The sequence below is a fragment of the Mastomys coucha genome, unplaced genomic scaffold, assembly GCF_008632895.1.
Source record: "Mastomys coucha isolate ucsf_1 unplaced genomic scaffold, UCSF_Mcou_1 pScaffold4, whole genome shotgun sequence".
NCBI classification, from domain to species: domain Eukaryota; kingdom Metazoa; phylum Chordata; class Mammalia; order Rodentia; family Muridae; genus Mastomys; species Mastomys coucha.
In genome coordinates, this window is record NW_022196910.1 from 17,590,894 (window position 1) to 17,616,704 (window position 25,811).

Sequence of the window (25,811 nt, forward strand, 5' to 3'; positions counted from 1 at the left end):
ATATTGAGAAAAACATATGTATTTTCAGTATTGCTGTAGACAAGCATCTACATAACACTGTTAAATTGCTGTTTTATATCAAAGACTTTTATAATACTCATTTTTATTGTTACAATATTTTATAAATATTAAGGAATGTGACAAAAAAGATATTGTAGGTATTGAAGAGGGGTCTCTGGGAGGAGTTGGGGTACAAAAGGGAAACAATAATGTGACTTAATTCTATTTACTTAAAATATGTTTTTAAATGTTAACAAATTCAGATAATTTGAAATCATGTAACTTTTCTCATCATAATGCAATGAAAGTTAAAAAAAAAAAGAGCTGTTGATGAACATCCAGCAGTAAGTGTTGCAACTAATGGTGAAACCCTACCAGGAGTACCGTTCAATTTATTAACAGGACAAAATCATCCCTTTGTTATTTTAGATATTCAAGCCAGTGCAATTAAATATGAAAAAACAATGGAATGAGTATTACAAAGAAGGACGGGTAGTTGTTATAGCCAGAAAACCCAAGAGAAACTCTTCTGGGTCAAACTCAGATTGGCCCTTGGCTTTCTGGCTGTAGAGGGTAGCAATCTGGCTTGTTCCCTTTACTCTGTGGTATAAGTGGAGTAAGGATGCAAGCCTTCTACATCGTAGTGTGTCTAGATTCATAATGCAAGCCTTTTCCCACTGACACACTTCTGAGTTCTCAGAATCTTTCATAATTGACTATACTCTCCTTGCTGATATTCTTGCTTCCTCATTATCTTTCTTCTCTATCTTTTCACCTTGTGTGTACTTATGCAAATATACATATGCATATTTCACATGTGTGTGCTCACATATATAGGGTGTGGGATGGAGCCCAAGACTCACGTCAAGAATCATCCTGTATCACTCTCACACCTTATTCCTTGAGGCAGGGTCTCTTAGTCAAACTCAAACTCACTCCTATGCCTTGGCTTGTACTAGGGAGGCCCCCCTCTCTGCTTTCCAAGGATGATGCTATTACAGATATGCTGCCAAGTCCATCCTATATCTACTTGAGTTCTGGGTATCTAAACTCTAGTTCCTCATACTTAAGCCACATGTTTTAACTGCTCAGCCCCCAGACTCTTAAAGAGTAGGCAAGTGACCTTCTTTATATATCTATATTCACAGCCCTGAGGATAGAATCCAGGACAGTGTGAAGAGTAGGCAAACATTTTACTACTGAGCTGCATCCCCAGTCTGATATTTTTAAATGTTACCAAATTATTTCTTTACCCACCAGCCTTAAGTGGCTTTCTGTTCCAGTAAAGGTCAAAGCCACAATGGCCACAAGGCCCTGTGTGGTCTGGCCTTGAGATTCTGAACTTCTTTCCCACTTGGCCTTGCTGCTCCAGCACACTGGCCTCTTTCTATTCTGGAACATGTCAAAGCCCCCTTTTCTGTGTGAAATGGCCTCTTAAAGTTGTGTGACTATCGTACATAAAAGAGTACTTTATTTCTTTTGCTCTTTTGTTGTTGCGGTATTGGGCTCTTATTTGCTATGACTCGTCTCTGATATATCTATATATTCATATATTGGTCTTGACATTTAAGGACCACAGGGCAGGCAATTTTGCCTTTGGTGTCTCTTCCTCCTAATCTGACTGCTGCACCATCCGCGACAGGGACAGTGTGAACAGTGGCTGTGCATAGTAGGTGTTCAATAATGGGTTTTTGAATGAATTAATTAAAAAAATTTAATCAGCTGCAGTAATTAAGGGATATGAAAAAGAAGTTGTTGTCTATAATAGCAATAAACAACTAAACTTATTGGGCACCTGGTGGTGGTGCATGCCTTGGGACGATAAGGGCAGTCTGAGTAATGGAGCAAGGTTCTACAATCAACCAAATGTCACTTCTTTGGAATTTAAATGACCAGGCAATGTTGAGAATATGACTCAGTGGTAGAGCACTTGCTTAGCATCCTTAAGACCTTGGATTCCCAATACCATAAGAAGAAGGAATAAACCAGCTAGCCAGTCAGTCATCTAGCCAATGGATGCACCCAGTATAGCAGTGTCCCTCAACCTGTGAGTTGATACTCCCTTGGGGGTCAAGACCCTTTCACAGAGATCACATGTAGCCAGACTTTGGCTGCTTTATGGGTTCTTTATTCTTCCACCCTTCTCCACCCCTCTTCTTCTACCCCCTTAAGCCCCCAACTCTACATAGGAAAGAGAAAAAGGGAGACTACATTATTGTTAGACAACTTCCTGCTGATTACAGGCATCAAGTTCCTTGGGTTAAGCTTATTCTTCACCATCAGAATATCTAATTTCTTCTTGATGTTTCTTCTATGCACATGACTGCTTAACGAACAGATCAATAGCAACCAACCAATAAACAATAACCCACCAATCACAACAACAACCACCCCACCTTTCAGGACTCTGGAAAGTCCCCAGAATTCCAAATGTCACACAAACTATCTGCAGCTGGCAAATCACGGCCCTGCTAGAGCATGAGGGAAACCATAGTCAGCTGCTGTGGACAGTCTGAAGCAGCCCCATATCCCACACCTCAGATTAAAACTGATTTCCATAATATGCCCGTGTTTTTCAAAGAAACCCAAAATTTCACTATGGTCACATAAAGGATAGCCTGCACATCAGGTGTTTACAGAACAATTCATAACAATAGCAAAATTATAGTTATGAAGTAACAATGAAATAATTTTATGGTTAGGGGTCACCACAACATGAGGAACTGTGTTAACATGTTGCAGCATTAGGAAGGCTGCGAACCAGTGTCATAAGGCATTAGGCAATGAAAGAGCACTGTTGTTGCTTTGAAGTTTGACTGTTGTTATTGCTTCACTTAATATGGGGCAATGCAACCCAGACCATGTTGTTTCATGTTTCTGGACCTTGTTTATGTAATCCATAAAGTGGAATAATTATAGTATACATTTGTAGCTTTCCTATGAAGAGTTTATGAGTTTTTTTTTTTTTTTGATTTTTAAAGAATTATTTATTTATTTTAAGTATATGAGTACACCGTCTTCAGACGCACCAGAAGAGGGCATCAGATCCCATTACAGATGGTTGTGTGCCACCAGGTGGTTGCAGGGAATTGAACTCAGGACCTCTGGAAGAACAGCCAGTGCTCTTAACTGCTAAGCCATCTCTCCAGCCCCTGAGTTAATATTTTTGAAAGAACATATTTTGGATTACAATTTGCACTAGCACTAAGTATATAGTGCATTCTGCTTTTCTTTGTTGTGGTGTCAAGGTGAGAAACAATGTAGATTTGATTCAGTAAATATCGATGGTAAGGCAAGTGACAGGGTGAACTCAGCTGAGCTGACAGAAATAGTTAGAACAAAGAAACAGCCAATAACTATTCATTTTGTGAAAAAATAAAATAGCTCCTTCAAGTCCTTAAGAGTAATGAAATATTGGAAAACACAATGGAAAAATGAGGCACTCACAGAAGAAATACCATTGGCCCCAAAGCATAGAAAATCTCAATTATTTCATAATAACGAAAAGGTCCTTTAAGACAGTGAGCCTGGAGTGGTCTCTTGGAAGACAGCCTGATCCTGAATCTGGCCATCAGTGCTAACTACATGTGCCATCCTGGAAAAGAGCTCATTAAAAAACTCAGAATTAGGGGCTGGAGAGATGGCTCAGCGGTTATAGAGCACCAACTGCTCTTCTGAAGGTCCTGAGTTCAAATCCCAGCAACCACATGGTGGCTCACAACCATCTGACATCTTCTTCTGGTCTGGCTGAAGACAGCTACAGTGTACTTACATTTAATAAATAAATAAATAAATAAATAAATAAATAAATAAATATTTAAAAAAAAAACCTCAGAATTATAGTGTGACTGTGCCCTGAAGTACTCACTGCCCAACCCTACCTGCCCTTGGGGGTTGGGGGTGAGGTGGCATGGAATCAGGTGAGAAATGGTGCAGCAAGTTCATGTGAGTGCTGCTGCAAGCTCCTTTAATACCCCGACCGGTGTCCCATTGGTCCTAAGAAAACACTTCTTCTAAACAGCAGTTCCCAATTGGCTGGCATTCATCTGTGTCAGCAATCCTTGGTTTCTCAGGCAGTCTTCAATCAGGTCCTGCTGTAGAAGATGCCTTTGCGGCTGTGGGTGCCCGGCATTACATTTATGCTGTTTCTCCTACATTATAGAAGTTAAAAACTGATGCCTGTATAAGCACTTCACATGTTTCATAGCATGCATGTACCCCCCAATCCATGTGTCATTCAGGTTCCTTTCCTCTTGATGCCTCAGTTTCCCAAACATTTAGACATATCTGAGGTGTTGTAGGGTTGTTATTATAATACCTCTATTAGTTTCCTGTTGCTGAAGTAGTAAATTATCACAAATGTAGTGGTTTAAACCTTCGCGAGTCTATCGTGTATCTTGCTGCGAGGCTAGGAGATCTCAATGGGCTGAAACCAAGGAGTCAGAATGGTTGCATTGTCTTTGAGGGGCTCTGGGGAAATATCTTTTTTTGTTCTTTCCAAATTCTAGAGCAGTGGTTCTCAATCTTCCTAATGCTGTAACACTTTGGTACACTTCCTTCATGTTGTGGTGACCTACCCAACTATCAAAGTATTTCATTGCTACTGCATAACTGTAATTTCCCTAGTAATGACTCATCATGTAGATATCTGATATGCAGGACATGTGATATATGACCCCTATGTGGTGGTGGTGACCCATGGTTTGAGAACTGCTAGTTTAGTGGCCAATCACATTCCTGGGTGCTCTGTCTTTTATTTTAACAGCTTGGGGACCAGTGAGGTCTCTTTTGCTGTAGTCTTTATGGCTCTACATCTCCTGTCACCCTCTCTATTTAAGGACATCTCTGATTGCATTGGATGCCTCTGATAATCCCGGTCAAAGTCAGATGATCAGCAGTTTAATTCTGGCATCGGCCTTGATTCTTCTTCGCTGTGTGACATGTCATTTTCATGGACTCTGAGGATTAGAATGTGGATTTGTGAAACATCATTATTGTGCATTTGACAGTACCCCTGACTTTCTATCAAGAAGCCAACACAAGGGTAGAAGGAGCAATTGCCATTGAGTCCATGGTGTGTGATCACGGCAAGTTATCCCCCTTGTCTGTTGGTTTGCTTTCTAGCATCCTGTCAACTTTAGAAAGAGAGGTTTGGGCTGGGAGCATTGTTTTATGTTTTTACCACCAGTAACAAAGTAGAAAGCAGGTTAGCATGTCTAGTCTCATTTTCATCGGGACTATGCTTAATGCTCTGAATGGCTACGAATGTTCACATTCTGAATTGTTTTCTGTGGAACTTTATTATATACATTGAAGAACACACCTGAATGATGTGACTATTACTTGAGCCGTTTCTGCTCACAGCCAACCTATTATGTACTTTGCTATATGACTACAATGGAAAACTCAATGTACATATTATTCATTTAAAATGTTTGTTAATATAATTTTGCCCGTTATACTCCCTGAAGTCTTAGCTTTTGGTGTAATTGTGTTTACTGTCTAAAATATGACTGTATGCTAGAGCAGTTGTTATATCTTCTCAAAAACAAAGATATAAAAATACCTTAATAAATTGGGAGTCAGTCTAATAGATATTTTAGTTTGTAAAAAAAAACCCCAATATTTTAAGTTACTTTTGGTAAGCATTTTTATGTTCACTATATCAGTCTGATTCTGTCCAGCAGAGCTTCTTGAGTCTCTTCTGTTGGCTTCTTCTTTATGCTTAAGAATACTTATGTGACCCAAAGTATATAAAATAGTTATACAAATTATACACTTACTGATACCAAATCATAACAAAATTTATCTGGATATAATTATTCACATATATGTATGTATATATAATATATATATATAATTTTATTATTTATCAAGACCAAAAGCAAATTTCATAGTAATGGGAAGGATGTGGTTTTATTTTATGTGAAAGATTAAAACTAGGCTCAATATCTGGTGCTGTACAATATGAACCTCTTCAGTGGTTTTTGGAGTTGATTGATATTTTGATTTTATAATCATCAGTGTGTTATTGCCACTTTACAGAAATGCATAGTGCAGAATCAAAATACATTTAGGGCCATTTCAGAAATATTTGGAAATTCTCTGCTAATTCCAAGTTAAAATGAATTCATGAATTTTTAAAATGAAATTACCCAGCTACTTAAATTCCAAAAACCAAACATTTCAACACAATATAGTTCAGGTATTTACTAATTTGATGCTTCTGTGCTGAGAAATAAATGTAGGGAAATGCATAAGTTTTTGTTTTCTGTAATTAAACCATCCTGTGTCTATAATAGCAGAAAACTTCGTATGCTCAATTAAAATACCGCATCTCATACTATGAGTCTAAACCAAAGTATTTCAGACAGCACTTGCTGTCATATGTGGCGTGAGAGCATGCATTGTCATGTATTGTGTGAGAGTGTGTGTTGTCATGTGTTTCATGAGAGCGTGTGTTGTCATGTGTGGCATGAGAGTGTATGTAAAAGTGTACATGCTGTTTGTTCAGAACCAAGTAATGTCTTGAAATGCATCATGGGACAGTGCTTCCAGAAACAGCTGCGATTCATTGTGTATTGTTTTTGAATTAATGTTTGGTTGCTGTATATTCAGAAACCTTTTACTATCACATTTCCTCCCATCTCCCTTTTTTCAGTTGTGTGCTCCCATTTGAGATTATGCCCTATCGTTTAAGAAGCTGTGCTATATGGGTCATAGTGGCACATGCCTTTAATCCAAGTACTTGGGAGGCAGAGGCAGGGGAATCTATATGAGTTTGAGGCTGGCCTGGCCCACATAGTGTGTTCTAGTATAGATAGAGCTACATAGTGAGACCTGATCAACAAAAACAAAAACAAATGAGAAGAAGAGAAAAAAATAATAATAGAGGAATAGAGCTATAAAATGTATGTAAATATCAAATCTATCTGTATAATATGTACTATAAAGAGGAATTTATTAGATGATCTTATCCTGTAAGGGCTGGGGTGTTCAACGGTGGCTTTCTGTAGGCTGGGGGAGCAGACAATCTGATGCTTTCAGTCCAAGAAAATGAATGGTTCAGTAGTCCCAAGCTAGTCCTGAAAGTCTGGAAGTTCACTAGAGAGTTGCTGGTATCGAGTCCACATGAGCAAGCCAGAGAAGCTGGAATCTGATGACAGTGGAGGATGTATCAGCAGCAGTAGTGTTAGAGACACCCGCTCAGGAAGTGAAGAAGTGTGCGCAACGCTCCTTTCCCTTGGAATTTCTACTTCTGGGTTGCCCACTTTGAGGGTGGCTCTTATTCCCTTAGGTTAATCCAGTCTGGAAATGCTGTCACAGAAGGCTATGGTGTGTCTCCTAGTGGATGTTGGAAACAAATCACATCAATGTAACCTTTGATTTTTCTTTCCCTCTGACCCCAATAATAATATCGAACTGCCCTGCATTATATACTATGAAAGTCTCTGTCCACATTAGGCTATCGATCACTTGAAATATGGCTAGTCAGAGAGTTTATAAGGGCTCTCTCTACTGGCGACCTATTTCCCCAGCTCCAGAAAAGCTCCAGAAAAAGTTGACACACTCTTATGTTGTTAAGAATGGATTTTTTTCCACAGATCTGTGAAGACAATGGCAACAATCAATTTGTGGGGGTAGCTATTTCTTACATTTCATTGGCTATACATGCATATATTGGCCCAAGAAACTAAGGATTACATTGAAGGATTATGCTTTTTGATATGTAAAAACCAAAGAAATAAAATGGTTTCATGCATGTTCTGGCCATCTGAAAGTTCAGTAGAAAGCCCATTTCATGGGAACCTGGTTACATTATTACATGGACTATAACCAAGGGAATGGAGTCTTTTGGGAAGTTTTGATCTCATTATAGGAAAGCATTGAATTCTGGGTAAAGAATTCTGACAGGGAGATTTTAAAATATTTAGAAGTGCTATTGGAATAAGATAAAGAATCTGGGTTTAAAAAAAAAGCCACATATGTAATAAGATTCTCAAACCTTTTCCATACATCTGCTAAAGGTACTTATTATGATTGAGTAAAGGAGGGATATATTTTTAAAAAGTTGGAATGAATGGGGTATTGACTCAAGACATGAGCTTTCCAAAAATCAAGGTTTCCTTTTTAAGTTTTTAGTTTGAGGTTTTGGGCCTGGATTATTTATAGCATTCAAATGTGTAGAGATGTTCTGAGGATATGTGGATGCGTGCCTACAGGCTCTGTCAATAGGTGCAGCTGAATTTAGCTTCCTGGCACATATGCTAAATTTCTATTCTGAATCTCCTTGTTTGTAAAAATATGTGCCTATATCCATTCTCCTTAGAAAAAGAGACATTCATTAGAAAAATTCCAGGTTTCTATTACAAATAATTTTTTTGTTGATAATATGGAAGTGAGATGCAAGAGGTAAATGGAATACATAGAACCTCCGCCTCATGTTAGCAGTAAATATCAATGCCTTTTCCCACTAAATACTTATAAGATTTTAATAACATGCAGGAAATTAAAAACATATTGGTTTATTTATAGCATCTTTCATTTGTTTTCCCTCTGTTGTGAGAGTGTTCTGAACAACTCAGGGTTCTTAGGTAGCTTGTCTGAAATCAGGCATTCCCCAAAGACACCACAGCCCTTGAAGTTCCTACAAATAGAGGCATCTGACCACCTGCACGTCATTCATGGTAGGAACCTCAGCCATGTGCCAAGCTAACTCTTTTCCTCATGGTTATCATCTTTCAGAGATTTTCTTTTAGCTGTAAGAATTTGAATTTCCTCCCTCAGCTTTCTCAATTTGCCATTATGTACCCAGTAGTTCAGGATATTTTTTTATCTTTTCTATTAAAATCAACTGTTCTCATAAATCTTTTATAAAGGAGGACTAGAGAGATGGATCAGCAGTTAAGATCACTCCCTGTCCCAACAACCACATGGTGGCTCACAACCATCTATAATGGGATTTGATTCCCTCTTCTGGTGTACAGGAGTGAGTGCATGCAGACAGAGCATCCATATACATAAAAAATACATGAATAAATAAATCTTTAAAATTAACTGTCAACCCAGTTTCCTTTCTGGTCACTTTCTGAAACCTGTCAGAGAAGCTGTCACCTTGAAATGCTCCCCTTGCTATGCCAGAAGTGTCGAGCTGACTGCAGAATTAATTCCAAGTTTCTTGGAATGTTACAAGTCTCCTCATAATCTGAAGCAAACTTACCATGATGGTTATTCTTTATTGCCAACCTGAGCAGATTTAGAATCATCTCACAGACAAACCTATGATGTGTCTGAGTGTATTTTCAGAGAGAATTGGCTGAGGGAGGAGGACTCACCTTGATGTGGGAGCAGAGCCCACATGTCAGAGTCCTGACCTGGCTGAAGATAGAAAACAACCAGACACTGACATTTCCTCTTTCGTCTTCTAATCTGTTGAGATGTGAGCAAGTTCCTGTGCCCCAGCTCCAGGCTACACCTGCTGCCATGCCTTCTTCACCATGATGGGCTGTACCCGAATTGTCTCCCAATATAAAACATGTTAGGTCTTCATGCTAGATAATTGATCACAGTAATAGAAAAGGAGCTAGTGAATCTATCCTTTCTCTTCACCCTTTCCCCCTCAATACATGATATTTTAAAGGATTCAAACTGTTTCTGACTGTTTCCTGCCATTGGATCCCCTTCCTCTAACTGGCCTGGTTGGGCTTCAGTGGGAGAGAATGCACTTAGTCCTGCTGCAGCTGGATGTCCCAGGGTGGGGTAGTACCCAAGCTGGGCTTTCCATTCTCTGAGAAGAAGGAGAGGAGTTAGTGAGGGGAGGGACTTATGAGGATGGGATTGTGAGGGGGAAGGAGGGGGGCTGTGATCAGGATATGAGGTGAATAAATAAATAAATTACTAAAAAAAGGAATTAAATGTATCTTTGTGTACATGTTTTTCTGCATACAATCTTAACCAAAAGGCTGAGAAGACATTAAATATATTTTTCTAAATTAATGCTAATATCTCTCATCTGCTCAATGGGAATAATAAGAGTGTGAAAGAGTTATTGCATAAAAAACATTTGGAATTCTGAGTCAAATACAATATTTTGTAGTTCACTTTTTTTCACTTAGTATAGCTTTGTTAACTTTCAGGGTGTACACAAATAGATAATAGTTATTTACTGTAGTAGCGATGGAATGTTCCATACTCCGGTTAATCCATAGTTAATGAATTAGCAAGTGTCAAGGTCTTTCTTTGTTTTACATTAATTATATGTGTATGCCACACTTGGTTTGGTCATCTGTTGGGTGACAGGCATTGAGGTTGAGTATCTCAGCTATTGGTGGATGTTGTCAGTGCACACAGGAGTGTTATCTTTATTGCCATGATGTTAATATTTTGATATGTGTTCAGAAGTATGATTTCTGGGTCATATGAAGTTCTATTTTTAATTTATTTTAAAACTTCCACAGTGTTTTCATGGTGACTGTATGGTTTTACATTCTAGCTAGAGTATATAGACACTTTCTATTCCCTACCCTTACACTTTATTTTTTTTAGGAACAGCTATGAAAAGAATGAGAATAACCATCCTAACGCTTAAATTAATATTTTATACTGTTTTTGATTAGTGAAATTGATTACTGATGAAATCTGATGATTAATGAAATTGTATGCTTTTTCATATACCCGCTATCTACTTTATATTCCCTTTGGAGAATGTGTACTCAAGATTTATGTTTATTTTATGTGGATTATTTGAGTTTGTTTGCTAATGTGTTATATGATTTATAATTTCTTTTACTGATGTATATGTGCATGTATGTGTGCATGCATATGTGTGTGTATGTGTGTGTTCATGTGCCATGTGTGATGCAGATACTATTAGAGGGCAGAACAGGGCAGCTGTGGAGCCAGACTTAGGTAACATGGTGCTGGGAATGAAACTCATGCGTGGCCTTTTAAGCATTGAGTGTGAGCCTTTAATGGCCAAACTCTAGTTCTATTTTTCTGTTTCTTAAAATAGAAGCTGAGATTATCAGTTCGAGCATTTCCTCTCTTCTAAATCAGTGTTTTAGTGACACGAGTTCTTTAGGTACACTTTAATTGTGTATGGATAGCTTTAGTATGTAAAGTTTGTCAGTTTAGTAAGTAAAGTTTAGTGTGATGTGTTTTAAGCTTAAAATACTTTGCAATTTCCTTTTTATTATCTTCTTTGACTTTGATGTTACTTCATTGCGAACACTAGGGGTTTTCAGATACTTTTGCATGAGTGATTTCTAATTTAATTTCACTGCTGTCAGAGAATATATCTTTCTTGATTTGTATACTTTCATATATATTGGGACTGTTTTATGTTCCATGATTTGCTGTGTTTTGATAATATTCTGAGTTTACTTGCAAAAACTTTTATTATTCTGTTATTATGGCATAAAATGTTACATAAATTCCAGTTAGGTCAAGTTAGTTGATAATATTATTTAGTTTCATACTGATTTTCTTTTTATTTCATCAACTGAGAGATGGTTTAATTTTTTTTCAGACATAGGTATATATATTTTCTTTGCAGTTGAGCTGTTTTATTTAATGTATTTTGAAGATCTATTGTTATATGCCTTAAAAACCTACTCAAGGTAATTCTGTAGTCTTGTCAAGTTGTTCGCTAATGATTATGAAATGACCACTCTGTCTTTTGTCTATGTGTGCTGCACCCTCATTTGGATCAGGTCTTCTTTCTCTATTATGAAGATCATTGAGGTTTCTTAGCTCTCTATCGTTTTTGGGTATGTGTTAAAGACGATCAAAACCTAGGACCTTGCATATACTAGGTAACTCTATACTTAGCTGTACAAGCAGTTTAGTAATTTAGGGGCTTTTTTAATTAAAGTAAATTTATTAACTAAATTAATAGAATTAATAACTTGTGTTATATAAACTAATTAAATTTAATTAAATCTTATTTTATTTTATTAAATCTTACTTTTCATCTATCTCTCTCTCTATGTATATATGTATATATGTATGTATGTATGTATGTATGTATGTGTATTCACTTATGCATATCTATTCATGTGTTTGAGTATTTTCCTGTGTGTATGAATGTGTACCATATCTATTATCTACATTAGACTTTTTTGTCTCCTTGGATGTAGCCCTGGCTGTCCTAGAACATGATATAGATCATGCATGTATAGATCATGCTGGTCTACAAATCTCAGCGATCTGCCTGCCTCTACCTCTCAAGTGCTAGGATCAAAGGCATGAACATATCCCGTCAGACTATGCTTTATAAAGAAAGATTATTGATTATGATTTTGTGTTTTTATCACTTATCTTAATGTGTGACTGAGAGCTAATACATTATAAATATTTCATGACTATGAATTTGTCATTAGCTAGTATCTTTTCTAATTTCAGTATCAGCATGAGTGTTAGATAAAGCCACTCTGTCTTGATTTTAGGCAAGTGTCTTTCAGTGCTTTATTGTCTCCAAAGGCTAAAAGTAATTTCTCTAATTGCAGTGAACAAGTATAAAATGAGTCTTTTATATAGTTCCATGCTAGCTCCAGAATATATTGTATAGTAAAGTCGATGGTAAGAGCACAATTGTTAGGATCTACTTGTGGTTGTATATACACTTCTTGGCAGCGAGAGAACAAGAAGAGTTTAAGTCTTTCCATAATGTGAATGTGTGTTGCAGTGCACATAAAATCTCTTCTATGCAGGGCTAGTGCATTAATAGAGTGGGGGCAAATGTCACAGGTCATTATTTTTTAGTACATAGCACTTGAGTATTAATACTTAAGCAATAATAGAGAGTAAGGGGGAAATTTTGGACCCAAACTTAATGCATGGCAGTGAACATATTTTTTGAAGATGCTGACACTTGCTGTTTAATTCCTCTACATCAAATAAATGAAGTTATTCTTTGGGGTACAGATAAAAGATGCCATTCATTTCATACAGAACTGCAGTTTTCATATGCTACACGCCACCTGCTGAGCGACTATGTGGTTCTTGCTCTTGAAAGCGTGACTCTGTAACCGTTAACTCTGCGCTTGTGTTTTGTTCGCAGCATCTGGCGAGGTCCCAATGTGAACTGCACAGACAGTTCGGGTTACACCGCTTTACACCACGCATCCTTAAATGGACATAAGTAAGTGCCATTTATCTGGACTGGACGTTTTATGGATTTGGTTACATGTGATGACATTAACGGTTGATGCCTTTCTCATTTTGCAAGTCTTCTGGTTGTAGGCAATTTAGCAAGGAGGCACCGGATGATAATACTGATGAATTAAGCTTGGTAAGAATATCATTGAGCTTGAGTGTGTTCAGAGTATCAGTTCAAAGGAGGAGTAAACAGTATCACACAGGAATGATGGACGCAGGGACCATGCTAATCCTATGTAGTTTTAGGGAAAGAACAGGATAAAATATCACTGCTTACCTTCTCGTGACCTTTGCCTACTCTAAGTCAACACAGAAGTGGACCCTTGCCACGGCCCTGCCACTAGGGGCCATGGGTACTTATGCGATGTTTTTTGTCGTATATGATCACCTTTCTCAGCTCTAACCTGTTTGTCCTTCTAGGATTAATGTTTTAATTAATACGCTAGTTTATGCTACGGGGCATGAGAGAACATATAACTACAACTGCACTTCATATCTGTATTTTGACTAGGTAAGCTAAGGGTTCAGTGCCAAGATGTGATGCATTTTCTTGGTGACACAAATGTTCTTTCTTTTGCTACCATAAGGGAGATGCACCCATTTCTGTCTCCCCCTTTCCCTTTCTGTTTTTCCTTTGCAGGAATGATGTAAGTTGGTTCCCATGTTTACCTCTTTTTATTTCACTTTAGAGTTTTGAGTGGGATGTGGTTCTCAAATCATGCTTGTATCCCAGCATTTGGGAAGCACAGGTTGATTAGGAGTTCAAGTTCATCCTTGGCTACTTTGTGAGTTTAAGGGCAGTCTGAGCTACATGGGAAAACACACACACACACACACACACACACACACACACACACACAGACATTTGTTTATTCCCACCCAATATTTATTTAAATTTCAAACACACAGGCCTTATTTATACTTGATCGTTATTTTGGTGGCCATAAAATCCTAGCTTCAAAAAAAACTTAGAATTTTTGTATTATTTATTACCCTTAGTTTTTCTTTCAAAACTTATATAAATCTAACCTTATCAGTACATTTAAAGAATCATCTGAATTATATAAAATGCTATAAATTTGATCTCCCATTGTTTATATTTTTAGTATTGGATTGCCAAATCACATTTGTTTTTATTCATTCTTTTTGTATTGTATTATCATATCCCATCTAGCTTAGAGTGTTTGACAAGATTTTTTTTATTATTAAATTGCTTTTCTATAGAATGGAAAAATATGTCTGTATGTCTGTTTGTCGGTCACTATTTTCTTTTTGAAGACCGGTTCTTGCCTGTATATCCCTACCTTGCCTCAAAATCTCATGACCCCTTCCTTCCCTGTGCTTCTGGCAAACTGGGGTTGCAGATTAAAATCACTGTGCTCAGTTTACAGGTCTCCTTCAAAGTGAGATTTATTATTTATTCTTCTTGTATCAGGATGATCAGATTCCAAGGCAAATTTAAATCAGTACAGACCACCAATAATGATGCTTTTTTTTTCATTTAGAGCTCAGGTTTCTGGCAAGGATAAACTCTATGAGGTTTGACATTCACCATCTCCGGGCCCACTCTGAGTTACACTCCTTGTTTTATTACAATGTCACTTCTCAAGTGCCTGAAAGCAAGTTAGGACTTATAGCCTTTCTAAATTTTCAGAAAATTTATTTACTGAACATTATTGATTTACACACAGTGACCTGGGAAAACATGCCTGTTTGTTTCTATTTTCAACACTGAAAATGAAGATAATTTAAAGAAACCGAACAGTAATTGTTAAGATTAGTATAAAGAAAATAGGGTTCAGCTAGGTATTTTTAAGCATCCTATCTGATGAGCTCATTTATCAACTACTTTCTAGTAAAAAATTTTCTCAGTATTATCCTATGGGTATGCTTTGGAAAAAAGTAGGAAAAATGTCTTTCCTGCTAATTACTTTTAATATGCTTTATTAGTAATACTTTTAGGCCTCAGTTCATTGTGTATCAAATACACTGGCTAGCTAGTCTTCACTGGTCTTTCAATTATCGTTCTGATATATATGTTTTGTATTGTTCATTTCTCCATTTTGTATTGTGATGCTATAATTCTGACATTTGAATTGTAAATTCATATGTTTAAATCACTTACAGACTTCTACACTTAGACACCACTTATCCTTCTCAAGCTCACTTATTGGATAGATGGACCAAGCAGGCCATTTTGGATAAATGATGAACTAGCCACTTGTATTATAAGGTGGGGTTGTACCGAGACCCACGGAGTTCTTGTTACATAGAGGTCTATCTATGCTTTTTTTTTTAAGATTTATTTATTTATTTATTTTTATGTGAGTATATTTTTTGCTCTCAGACATACCAGAAGAGGACATGTGATCTCATTACGGATGGTTGTGAGCCACCATGTGGTTGCTGGGAATTGAGCTCAGGACCTTTGGAAGAGTAGGCAGTGCTCTTAACCACTGAGCCATCTCTCCAGCCCACAGGTCTATGCTTTCATCAGTTTTCCACACCACCTCCTCTTGTATTTAACCTCCTCCTAGATATCTCAGAAATATGTAATTTCATATTTCATATGTAAATTACATATTTCTGAGATATCTCCCCATGTCATCAATTAGTATTTTCTCATGGAATTCTAACCAATACTGTCTTAGGTTTAAAAAAAAAGTTATTTCAAGGAGAGAAAAATATCATTAAAGATTGAACGGGCTGATATTTCTTTTGTTTGCTATTGTCACTTAGCATAGGTCATTAATTTGTTGTATTTTTCTCTAGTAAAGTAAGTTGTATTTCTTAGCAGGTAATATAAAAGCATATTCCATTTTTGTTGTTGTTGTAGTTCCTAGATTGTTTCTATAAACGCAATTTCTAGGCTAGAGTTTGTGGACTCACAGAGCTAGGAAGAATGTTGCAGGGTCCTGTGTTTCAGTTTTTTGCTTTCCGTGTAACCTTCTCCCACCTCCACTGTGTGAGCATCCTTAAGCCTTCACCCTAGAGACTGAGACCATTTCCTCTGTGTTGGTGTGTTTTTCCAGAGCTCTTGTTTATCAGCGCTAGCTAATCCACAAACGCATTTATCCCTGTGATGCACCATTTCATACAGAACAATTCATCACCAATCAGCCAGGCTGGACACAACAGAAATTGTACTCCATTGGTGTTTTCCTGGGTCATTTGCAATTACAGAATAGAAAGTTATTATCTTCAAATGACGGGAAAAATCATGGTCAGCAGGACAGAGTGTACTAGGGATGATTATCAACAATTTACACTCTAACATGAATCCCTTAATTCTCTTCTGAATAACAATGCCTGTCCTTCCCCCTCCCATACTTCTCTACCTGTTTTTCTTTTCTTCTTCCATTCCTCTTTCCTATTTGACTTTTCTTTCTTCCTGTGTTCTGTTGTCTTATTTTGTTTTGTAAGTAATTAGTTAATAAATGCCCGGAGTGGAAATCAAGACTTCGTCTGTGCTAGGGAAGCCCTCTGTTCCCAAGGCACACTGCCCACTACAGCTCCCCTGTAGGCCCCTCCCTCTTCACTTCCCTCCTTTCTTCCTCCTCCTCCTTCTTCCTCTTTCTCCCTCCCTTTCTCCTCCTCCCCTCTCTTTCACTCTTTCAGAAGTAGTGTTTCTTACAAGCTGATTTTGAGAGACTTACTCTCCTGTCTCTATCTTACAAGGGCTGGGATCACAAGACTGGATATTTTTTCAAAAATATTTTTTAACATTCTCAATAAGATTTTTATTAAACCTAAGTACTCATATTTCATTTTACTCCCCTTCTCTAGTTAGGAAATTGCTCCTCATTAAGTCTTATTTCTTAAACGCTATTGGATGTGTTGTGATACTCCTTGGATCCTCTTGAAAAAATGAGAGCATCAAGTTATCTTTATTCCTTGGAGATATGGGTGGTGTATAATATGGCATGTGTGGGGTTAAGAGACTTTCCACTTTATCTCTTTTAGCACTTAATATCTTATAGACTCTAGTATCTATAATCTAAATTACATGTTAAATTGGAGCTAGAATCCAGAGAGGAAGCTGTTTGTAATTTTGATTTCTTTTTCTTAGGTTTTTCTTAAATGAAAGTAGGAGGACTTCAAACTTTTTATAATCAGATACTCAGAGTTGTTGGAATAGCTAGAAACCCCTTTGATTTAATTGTTCTTCTTTTCACAACCTTAGAAATTGTAAGTGTGAATTTATTTTATAAAAAAGCTTCAGTGAGCATGGGCCACATGTCCCCCAGCCTTCTGGGCATGCCCAGCACACCTGAGACTTTATTTGCTTTAAAGAGAAGCAAGTGGCCTCTGGAAAGTCTGGTGTCTAGCAGGTTTTAAAATTTCATTGGTTAGTTAGTTCTGCAACCAGATGAAGCTGTTATTTTGAGACCTACTGACAAGCAACAGGATAAAACAATCACAGTTGTAATGAAGTTACATGTAATCTTCTTGAGAAAAAAAGCAAAAAAGCAAAGTTGGCACAACCAAGTACTTTGGTTTTGCTTAAAGTTTACGCTGAACTTCTTCAAAGGTATTTAATATTAATCAGAAATGTTTCCATATTTATCAGAACATAAATGCAAATGAGAGTGGAAAAAAACCAATACTTTAAAATTTGTATTTTTTACCTGAATTTACATATATCACAGGCAAAATAATTAAATTATTTAAACTGGAATACTTTTGATTTAATTTGATACCTTGTTTTGCCTCTAGCAATAACATTATTTTTTCTGTGACCTCATGGCTTCGTTAGGGTTTCCATTGCTGTAAAGAGACACCATGGCCAAGGCAACACTTACAAAGGCAAACATTTAAATGGGCCTGGCTTAACAGTTTCAGAGGTTTAGTCCATTATCTTTATGGCAGGAAGCATGGCAGTGTGCAGGCAGATGTAGTGCTGGAGGAGCCCAGAGTTCTATATCTTGATTCTCAGGCTGCCAGAATGAGACTGGATTTTGTTTCACAGTAAGTGAAGCTTTTAAGCATTTTGAGCGTTTGAGACCTCAAAAGCTCTGCCTTCAGTGACTCACTTCCTCTAACAAGGCCACACCTCCTTTAATAAGACCACACCTTCTCCAGTAAGACCACACCTTCTCCAGTAAGGCCACACCTCCTCCAATAATACCACACCTCTTCTAATAAGACCACACTTCCTCCAATAAGGCCACACCTCCTAATAGTAGCACTTCCTATGGGCCAAGCATTCAAACACATGAGTCTAAGCAGGGCCAAACCTATACAAGCCACCACACCCATCTATCATATTTATATTAAGATTTCAGATCACCTTTTTTGGTTTGTGTGTGTGTTGATTTCTGACAAAGGTAAACTCTACGAGGCCTGACATTTTCTGTCTTCGATCTGACTCTGAGGTACACTCATTTGTTTTTGTTTTTCTTACAATGTCACCATGCACAGTCCTCAAGTGTCTGACATCAAGTTAGGACTTGCTAGCATTGAATTCAGGTTTTGTACCTGCTAAATGTATACCCTGTGGCTGAGTCACACTATTGACCTTGGATCACAGTATCAAATGCTCGCTATAAGAACCATTGTTACTTTTTTTGTAAAATGCTTCCTAGTCTCAGAGACATCAATGGTGTAATCCAAGGGATAAAACACAGCCAACATACTTAGTCGTTTGCTTTCTCTGAATAAGGTATTCCATTCAACCTAAATGACAATAAAAAGCAATAGTACTGAGTTAGTATTCTGTTACTCTTCAAATTTAGATATAGAAAGCACTTAAAATTTAATTTGCTCTTAATGAGCCTATATGTAAAAGGCCATTTAATTAACATTAGGTATGAGGCATCTAGATGCACCATAAGAAAGACTAATGACAGTTTATTAATGATAGTATTTATTGTGTTTACAGTTCAGTACCAGTGCCAGGTGCTTACTTGATTAAAAGTCAAACTTTATATTTAAAAAGTATGTTTTCAAACTGAATCTGAACTCAGATGGTTCACTAGTTAATAAATCCGAATAAGGTTCTAAAACTCAACATGAAAAAAATTTAAAAGGAAATTTAAATGTAAGGGTACACACATTTACCATGGAGCATATATTATTCCCAGGTACTTGGGAGGCTGAGGCAAGAGTTGAAGACCATCCTTAAATTTGGCAGAACCTTTCCTCAGGAAAAAAAGTAAATATGTTTAGGGAGAATAGCTAAAGCATTTGCTTATGTTTCCAAGGCCCTGGATTTAATTGCTTAATACAGTAGAAACACAAAGAAATTTAGTAAACACTTTTAAAAGTGTGCTACATAGAATAGTTGGGACAGCTAGATGACACAGCTGGTAAAGGCTTTGCTTGTGAAATGTGACCACCTGGGTTCAACGCTCCCGGACCCACATGGTGGAAGGAGAAAACCTACTTTGACAAGGTGCCTGCTGACCTCCACACATGTGTGCTCCCCATCAAATAAACTAATGTAATACATTTAAAAAGATAGTGTTTAGTGATGGTCTTCTTCTAACTTATATAGACTATCCCTTTCTGACTCTATTATTAAATGGTTATAATATTATGTATACAATATAGATGTTTAAACTAAGTCACTGTTTAAAAATAATCATTTTCAATGTGTCATACATTTTCTGGGTAAACGTGAATGCTTATCATCAATATTATTAGGAAATAACAAAATTCAAGTCAAAGAATAAATTCTTAATTTTTGGCGAGAGTAAAAGGAAATAAAAGATTTCACTCCATCTATCTTTTTTTTTAGTCTTCCCCTTGAAAGGAATTTTAGTCTGCCTTATATTACTATGATGACATACACAGGGCTGGGGTACTTTAGAAAGAAAAGAAAGATAAGGGGATTGTTCGGCTGCTTGTTTCTCTACACTTGTCAATAATTTAACAGATGTGGAATATCAAGCCCAATTCTGGCTCTTCCTGGGTTTTTCTGATTTGTGACTATTGATTGGATTCTTCTTACCTCAGTGTGAGTATTTACTTATCTCAGAATTGAAGATTCTAGGACAGCTCTTATGTGGCAGAGATGAGGAAAATCATGTGACCTGGATAAATGTCAAATTTCACTTCCACCTGTGTTTTTTTTTGTTTATTTTTTTATTTTATTTATTTATTTATTTATTTATTTATTTATTTTTGGCTTTTTGAGACAGGGTTTCTCTGTGTAGTCCTGGCTGTCCTGAAACTCTGTAGACCAGGCTGGCCGCGAACTCACAGATCCGCCTGTCTCTGCCTCCCAAGTGCTGGGATTAAAGGCATGCATCACCACTGCCTGGCCTGTTTCTGTTCTTATTTGATACAAATTCCTGAGCTTACATAGTGGAGTCCCAGTTATCATGTGACTTTTGTGACTCCCATTTCGAATTCTTACCATGTGTCAACAGTAGATGCTGTTTTGTTTTTCTACTGTCTTTTCCAGAAAGGAAAAGAAAACGGTGCTGAAACGAAAAGTTAGGTAGTTAGTTGACATAGATAGCTAAGTCAACCCCCAGCCTTCTAAATTCAGATCTTGTTAAATAATAACTTTTTAAAAGACATGGTAGGATATAATTTATAGGACTGGGGAGATGGCTCAGCACAGGTGCAGTTAAGAGCACTTCCAGAGGACTTGAGTTCAGTTCCCAGCACCCACACAGAGCTGCTGATAACTACTTGTAACTCCAGCTCCTGGGCTCTGGTTTATTCTGGCCTCCACAGTCACTCCACATGTCCTCATGCACACACAAACGTTCATGGGCACACACACACACACAATACATACCGACAAAAATACAACCAGCTCTTGAAAAAGATATAATTTATGTCTTAGTTTCTCAGAGATCTTATCATTAGAAGATGAAGATTCCTCAGAACACATAAGCACATCTACAACAGCCTCTATTTCTCTTTTTTCTTAATCAGGATTTCATGTATGTTGCTACACATGTTTCATGTGGTTAGGCTACATTTGGGGCAGTGGATTTAACCATTTATTGTTGTTTTTCATTGTATCTGTTTCTTCTGAGGTTTTAGGATTCTAACCCCATTATTTTTAAATGGCCACTTATTTTTTTCTTCTTTAGCAATCTTAGTTTAACTTCATGAAAAACTTTAAATTTAGATCTTTCTGTTATATTCATTCTTTCTATTGGTAATTTTCTTGACCCTAAGGATTGACTTTAGATTATAATTGTATATTCATAAGTATTTTTTGCCTGCCTTTACACATGTGTCTGTCTGGAGTTTCATGTTAGGATTATTAAAATCTGTGTCTCAACACAGCCAAATGAAAATGCAACTTTTGTTCAGAATCACATTTTTGTATTATTTTATATGAAGCTCAATATAATATTTAGTAATAATTATTATCCAGTCCTTCTTGAGGTTATTTCAATGAAGGTTTTCACTCTGGAAGTCTGGCGGGTTTTAAATATAGAAGCCTGTGGGTAGCATGTGAGCTGTACTGGGGGTTATACCAGTGATGGAAATTCTCTCCTAGATGAATTTCAATCTTGGGATCACTTCCTGGGCTCTGGGGAGAAAGAGGAAGACAGCATAGATCATATATTCAATCTTGTTATGTGCTGTGGCTGAACACCTACCAAATTCTGGCTTTTAATAGTCATCTAATAGTATTCTTAGGTTGTTAGCTCTCTTACCCATGTACATAAATTTCTCTTTTGTATACATCCTAATTCATTCAGTCTAGTTCTCTCTAGAGGTGATATAGAAAAACCCCAAATTTATCTTGGCACTTGATAACTTTAGTTTCTGGAAACAGGGCTTATAGCGTCAGCTTTTACTTCAGGCTAACTCTCAGACACGTGTTATCTGGATAACACAGTTCATTCATGAAATACGAGGAGGCTATGATGTAACTTTTGATTGACTTATTCATTTAACAAAATTGTATATATACCAAATGCATTCTATTAAGTAATTTTATTGGTTAGTTAATGATATGGGTATATGCACACCCATTTGTGCATATGTGTATGTGTGTGTGTGTGTGTGTGTGTGTGTGTGTGTGTGCGTGTGTGCATGCCTGCATGTGTCTTGGGAGGGCTTTGAGTAATTCCTAAGTAAGTAAAATAGTGTGTGAACTATGCAAACTCTTAATCCCAGTCTTAAATTGTAGTGCTTTAATTCTCAAGTGATTGTTTTAAATGACAGCTAGTCTCTAGTAAACAATCATAGTTGTCTAATAAGATCTGTGTTGTTCAGCATATTTTCTTTTCTGTTGTTTCCTTCCCTTTTGTTTACTTTTTCCTCAGGGACATAGTTCTCAAACTGCTTCAGTACGAGGCATCCACCAACGTAGCAGACAACAAGGGTTACTTCCCCATTCACCTGGCTGCCTGGAAAGGAGACGTGGAGATTGTGAAGATTCTCATCCATCATGGGCCTTCCCATTCCAGAGTCAATGAACAGGTGCACTCGACAAATAGCTGCTCATGCCGTAATTTGCTCTCAAGTTTTGCAAAGGCAAAGCCACATTGAAAAATTCATCACTTTTATCTTTACTCTGCCCCAAATCATTCTACTGCTGAGTTTCCTAAAGGAGAAATTTGCACAGTTCTTTGGATTTGTATGTGACACACAGCCTCTGTGGGCCTGGGTATCATGCACAGCCACTTAAGCATTTGGTATTAAGATATTCTGTTAAAAAGAAAAATCCCACATACAGAAAATAATTGTAAAATTTTTGCCTGCCATATATTAGCACCCACTTTAAGTCTATCGAATATTTAAAGATAGAACGATATCCATGTTTGTATGAGAATTATTTTTCCTTAATAAAATTATGAATGCTAAAGCAATATTTATAGCAATCATTTGCATAATGCTTCCATCTACATAGCATTTTCATAGTTAACACACTTTTGGGGGGGAATATGTAAAATACAGTGTGCACAGTTTCTAGTCTCATAGTAAGTTAAAATTTTCCTCTAAACATGCACATTTGAGACAGAGATGTGTAGAGTTGGCTGAGCACCACTGAGAATTATAATGTTAGATATAGTCAGAATGGTAACAAGGACAAAATATTTGTCTTACAAACAGTGAACGTATTTAGAAAGGAATTCAGTTCTGAGCATTAGAATAGACAAGAGTGCATTTTTGAGAGAGGGAAATATGGCCTTGTAATATAGTGTAACAGACACCTTGAGCTCTGAATGCCCCCTACTGTTCCCATTTTGTAAAAAATATATTTGAAAACCAGTGTGCAGTCCAACAATTGAATTACAGCCATAGTATTAAGCTGCAGGTTGGCAGCTGTCCAATACCAATGTAAATAGATCACTGTGGGGCAAGAGTTTCTAATTAAAGGACAATTACCATGGTGTTCAAATAGCTATAGATTTTGCAGACCTTTGCCTGAAATTAAGAGTAAATAAGAATGAAAAGTAATCCTAGCTTTAAACAGCAAAGGTAAGGAAAAAGAATTTCACCCAAATGCAACGTTGAAAAGACCAATCAGCAAAAAGAATTTTTCTGGTCAGAAAAGTATCTCATTAATTTTTATGACAGTAAAATTTTGTGTTTGTATTGTTGCAGAAATGTAGATTTTCAAAATTAGAATGGATTCAAGTATTTTTAAAAATGACAGATATGACTATCTTTATCATCATATCATGCTAAAAGGAAATTTGTGAGAATCCTATTCCGTTCCTGAGATACCAGAACTTACATCATTTACAGGATGAGCCATCTGGTGGTTATTCTGAAAACTGTCTGCATGGCACGTAGCCAACCTGAAATAACAAAGTGGATAAAACAACCCAAGGTTAAAGAAAAGGGTGATGATTTATATAAACAAAATGTTTTTTAAATGACACTAAAATAAGAAACATACAGTGTGCATTTATATTTGAAAGCTCATAGTCTTAAGTGGTGTAACTGGATTGCTATAATTTGTGAGAAACACTTGTTTTTGGTAATATTGAAGATTGATCAAATTATGAAAAAAATCCCTTTTAAGGAGACTGGAAGTAGAAATTCTTCTTTTTTTTTTTTTTTTCGCATTTCCATTACTGTGTGCTGCGGTTTGGTTGTCAACAAGGCGAACACTTCTTGAGACTGCTTTGATGGTGGTGGTGGTGTTCGTGTCTGTGCATGCATGTCTGCATGTCTGTGAGAATGTATGGGCCAGTGTATGTGTGCGTGCGTGTGTGTGCGTGTTTGTGTGTGCGTGTGTGTGCGCGCGTGCGCGTGCACTGCTGCGCATGTAGTTGTGTGAATGTGCATTTGGAAGCTGAGGCAGGTGTTATTCCTCACCAGCCACCTGCTTTGTTTGGGACCTGAGCTCACTGATTAGAGTTTTTGGATGGCTAGTGAGCTTCCTCAGCACTAGGACCATAAGCCTGTGCCATCATGCCTGCTTTTTTTTTAAATGTGGTCTGTGAGGCTGGGGCTTAGCATCTTAGCATTTCAGCAGCTAGTAATTGAGCTGTCTTCCAGCACCGTCTCAAGACTTTTCATTCTGAGTTTGTCCTTCCCCTACCCAGGAGAGAGTCAGAAGTGCAGATTTTATTCTTATCAGTAACTTGAATTTTAGCTGCCCCCCCTCAGTGGTACAGAAATGTTTTTTGCTATTTAGAAACTTGCATGTGTTTAAAAAGTAGCAGGCGGAATGAAAGTCAACATTAATGAGGACTAAGGGAAATCAGCCATTGTTCAAAGTACCTGCGCAGTGTTACTTAATTCCCAATGTTATTTAATAATCAGAAGTGAAATTGTCTTTCCTATTTTGTAGCTGGAAAACAGAGTTCAGTCAAGCTAAGTAACTTGGTTAGGGCCACGTGCTTCTGGGTGACCTGAACTGAGACTTGAACTCTGAGTGCAGGTCTCACACACTACTGCTGCCTTCCTAAACCCTGTTACTTACAGTTTCCTATGACAGGCGAGCCACGGTATCTACATGACCTTACTGAGTCCTAGCACAGCCCGGCGAGGTAGGGATTATCATGGCTGGTGTCTGGATGAGGCCATGACCTTAGAGAAGAAGAATATGCCCAGGATGCACCTATTAAGACACTATCAATGTTTAAAAGGGTTTTCAGATCCAAAGCACAAACCCTTAGCCAATTACATAGTCATGGCATTGAAATTATGCCCCTTTGTTAATGTCACACTGTTTCTGAAGAGTGACTTCTTATATGGGTGTTCCCTTATCAGATGTCCAGTACCCAAGGTGGAAACCTCTGTCCTAATATTCCCATGCATTGCTTCAGATTTTTTGGGGGGAAAGCATTTGTAAGCAATTTCACTTCAAAATGCCTTTGTTGTTACTCAGGAAAAGTGCTAATGTTTATATTACATTTTATGAGTCTTCAACAGACTTTTTTTTTTTAAGGTTTGTTTACTTATTATATATACAGTATTTTGCATGCATGTATGTCTGCATGCCAGAAGAGGGCATCAGATTCTAGTATAGATGGTTAGGAGCCACCATGTGGTTGCTGGGAATTGAACTCAGGATCTCTGGAAGAGTAGTCAGTGAGTGTCTTTAATCACTGAGCCATCTCTCCAGCCCCAGACTCCTTTTGAAAAAACAATCCCATTTACTGCTTTTATCATACTTTAGCTGTGTTGCCATGTAGTGTCAGGGATCATTTGTCCTTCTGTGTTTCACTCCATGGTCCTTGTCTGCAGCATTCCTTTTGTGCTCTGGGTCCTTTAGT

The 25,811-nt window shown here is 37.3% G+C and overlaps 1 protein-coding gene across 7 annotated transcripts in view; it reads left to right on the forward strand.

Annotated features, from left to right (window-relative positions):
- Anks1b (ankyrin repeat and sterile alpha motif domain containing 1B) overlaps positions 1-25,811 on the forward strand; it is a 1,082,674-nt gene that overhangs the window by 172,337 nt on the left and 884,526 nt on the right. For all 7 annotated transcript variants that reach the window (XM_031349133.1, XM_031349134.1, XM_031349137.1 and 4 more), the window contains exons 2-3: positions 13,061-13,141; positions 22,401-22,557. In XM_031349133.1, coding sequence (XP_031204993.1) covers positions 13,061-13,141; positions 22,401-22,557 — 238 coding nt within the window. The remainder of the gene's footprint in view (positions 1-13,060; positions 13,142-22,400; positions 22,558-25,811) is intronic.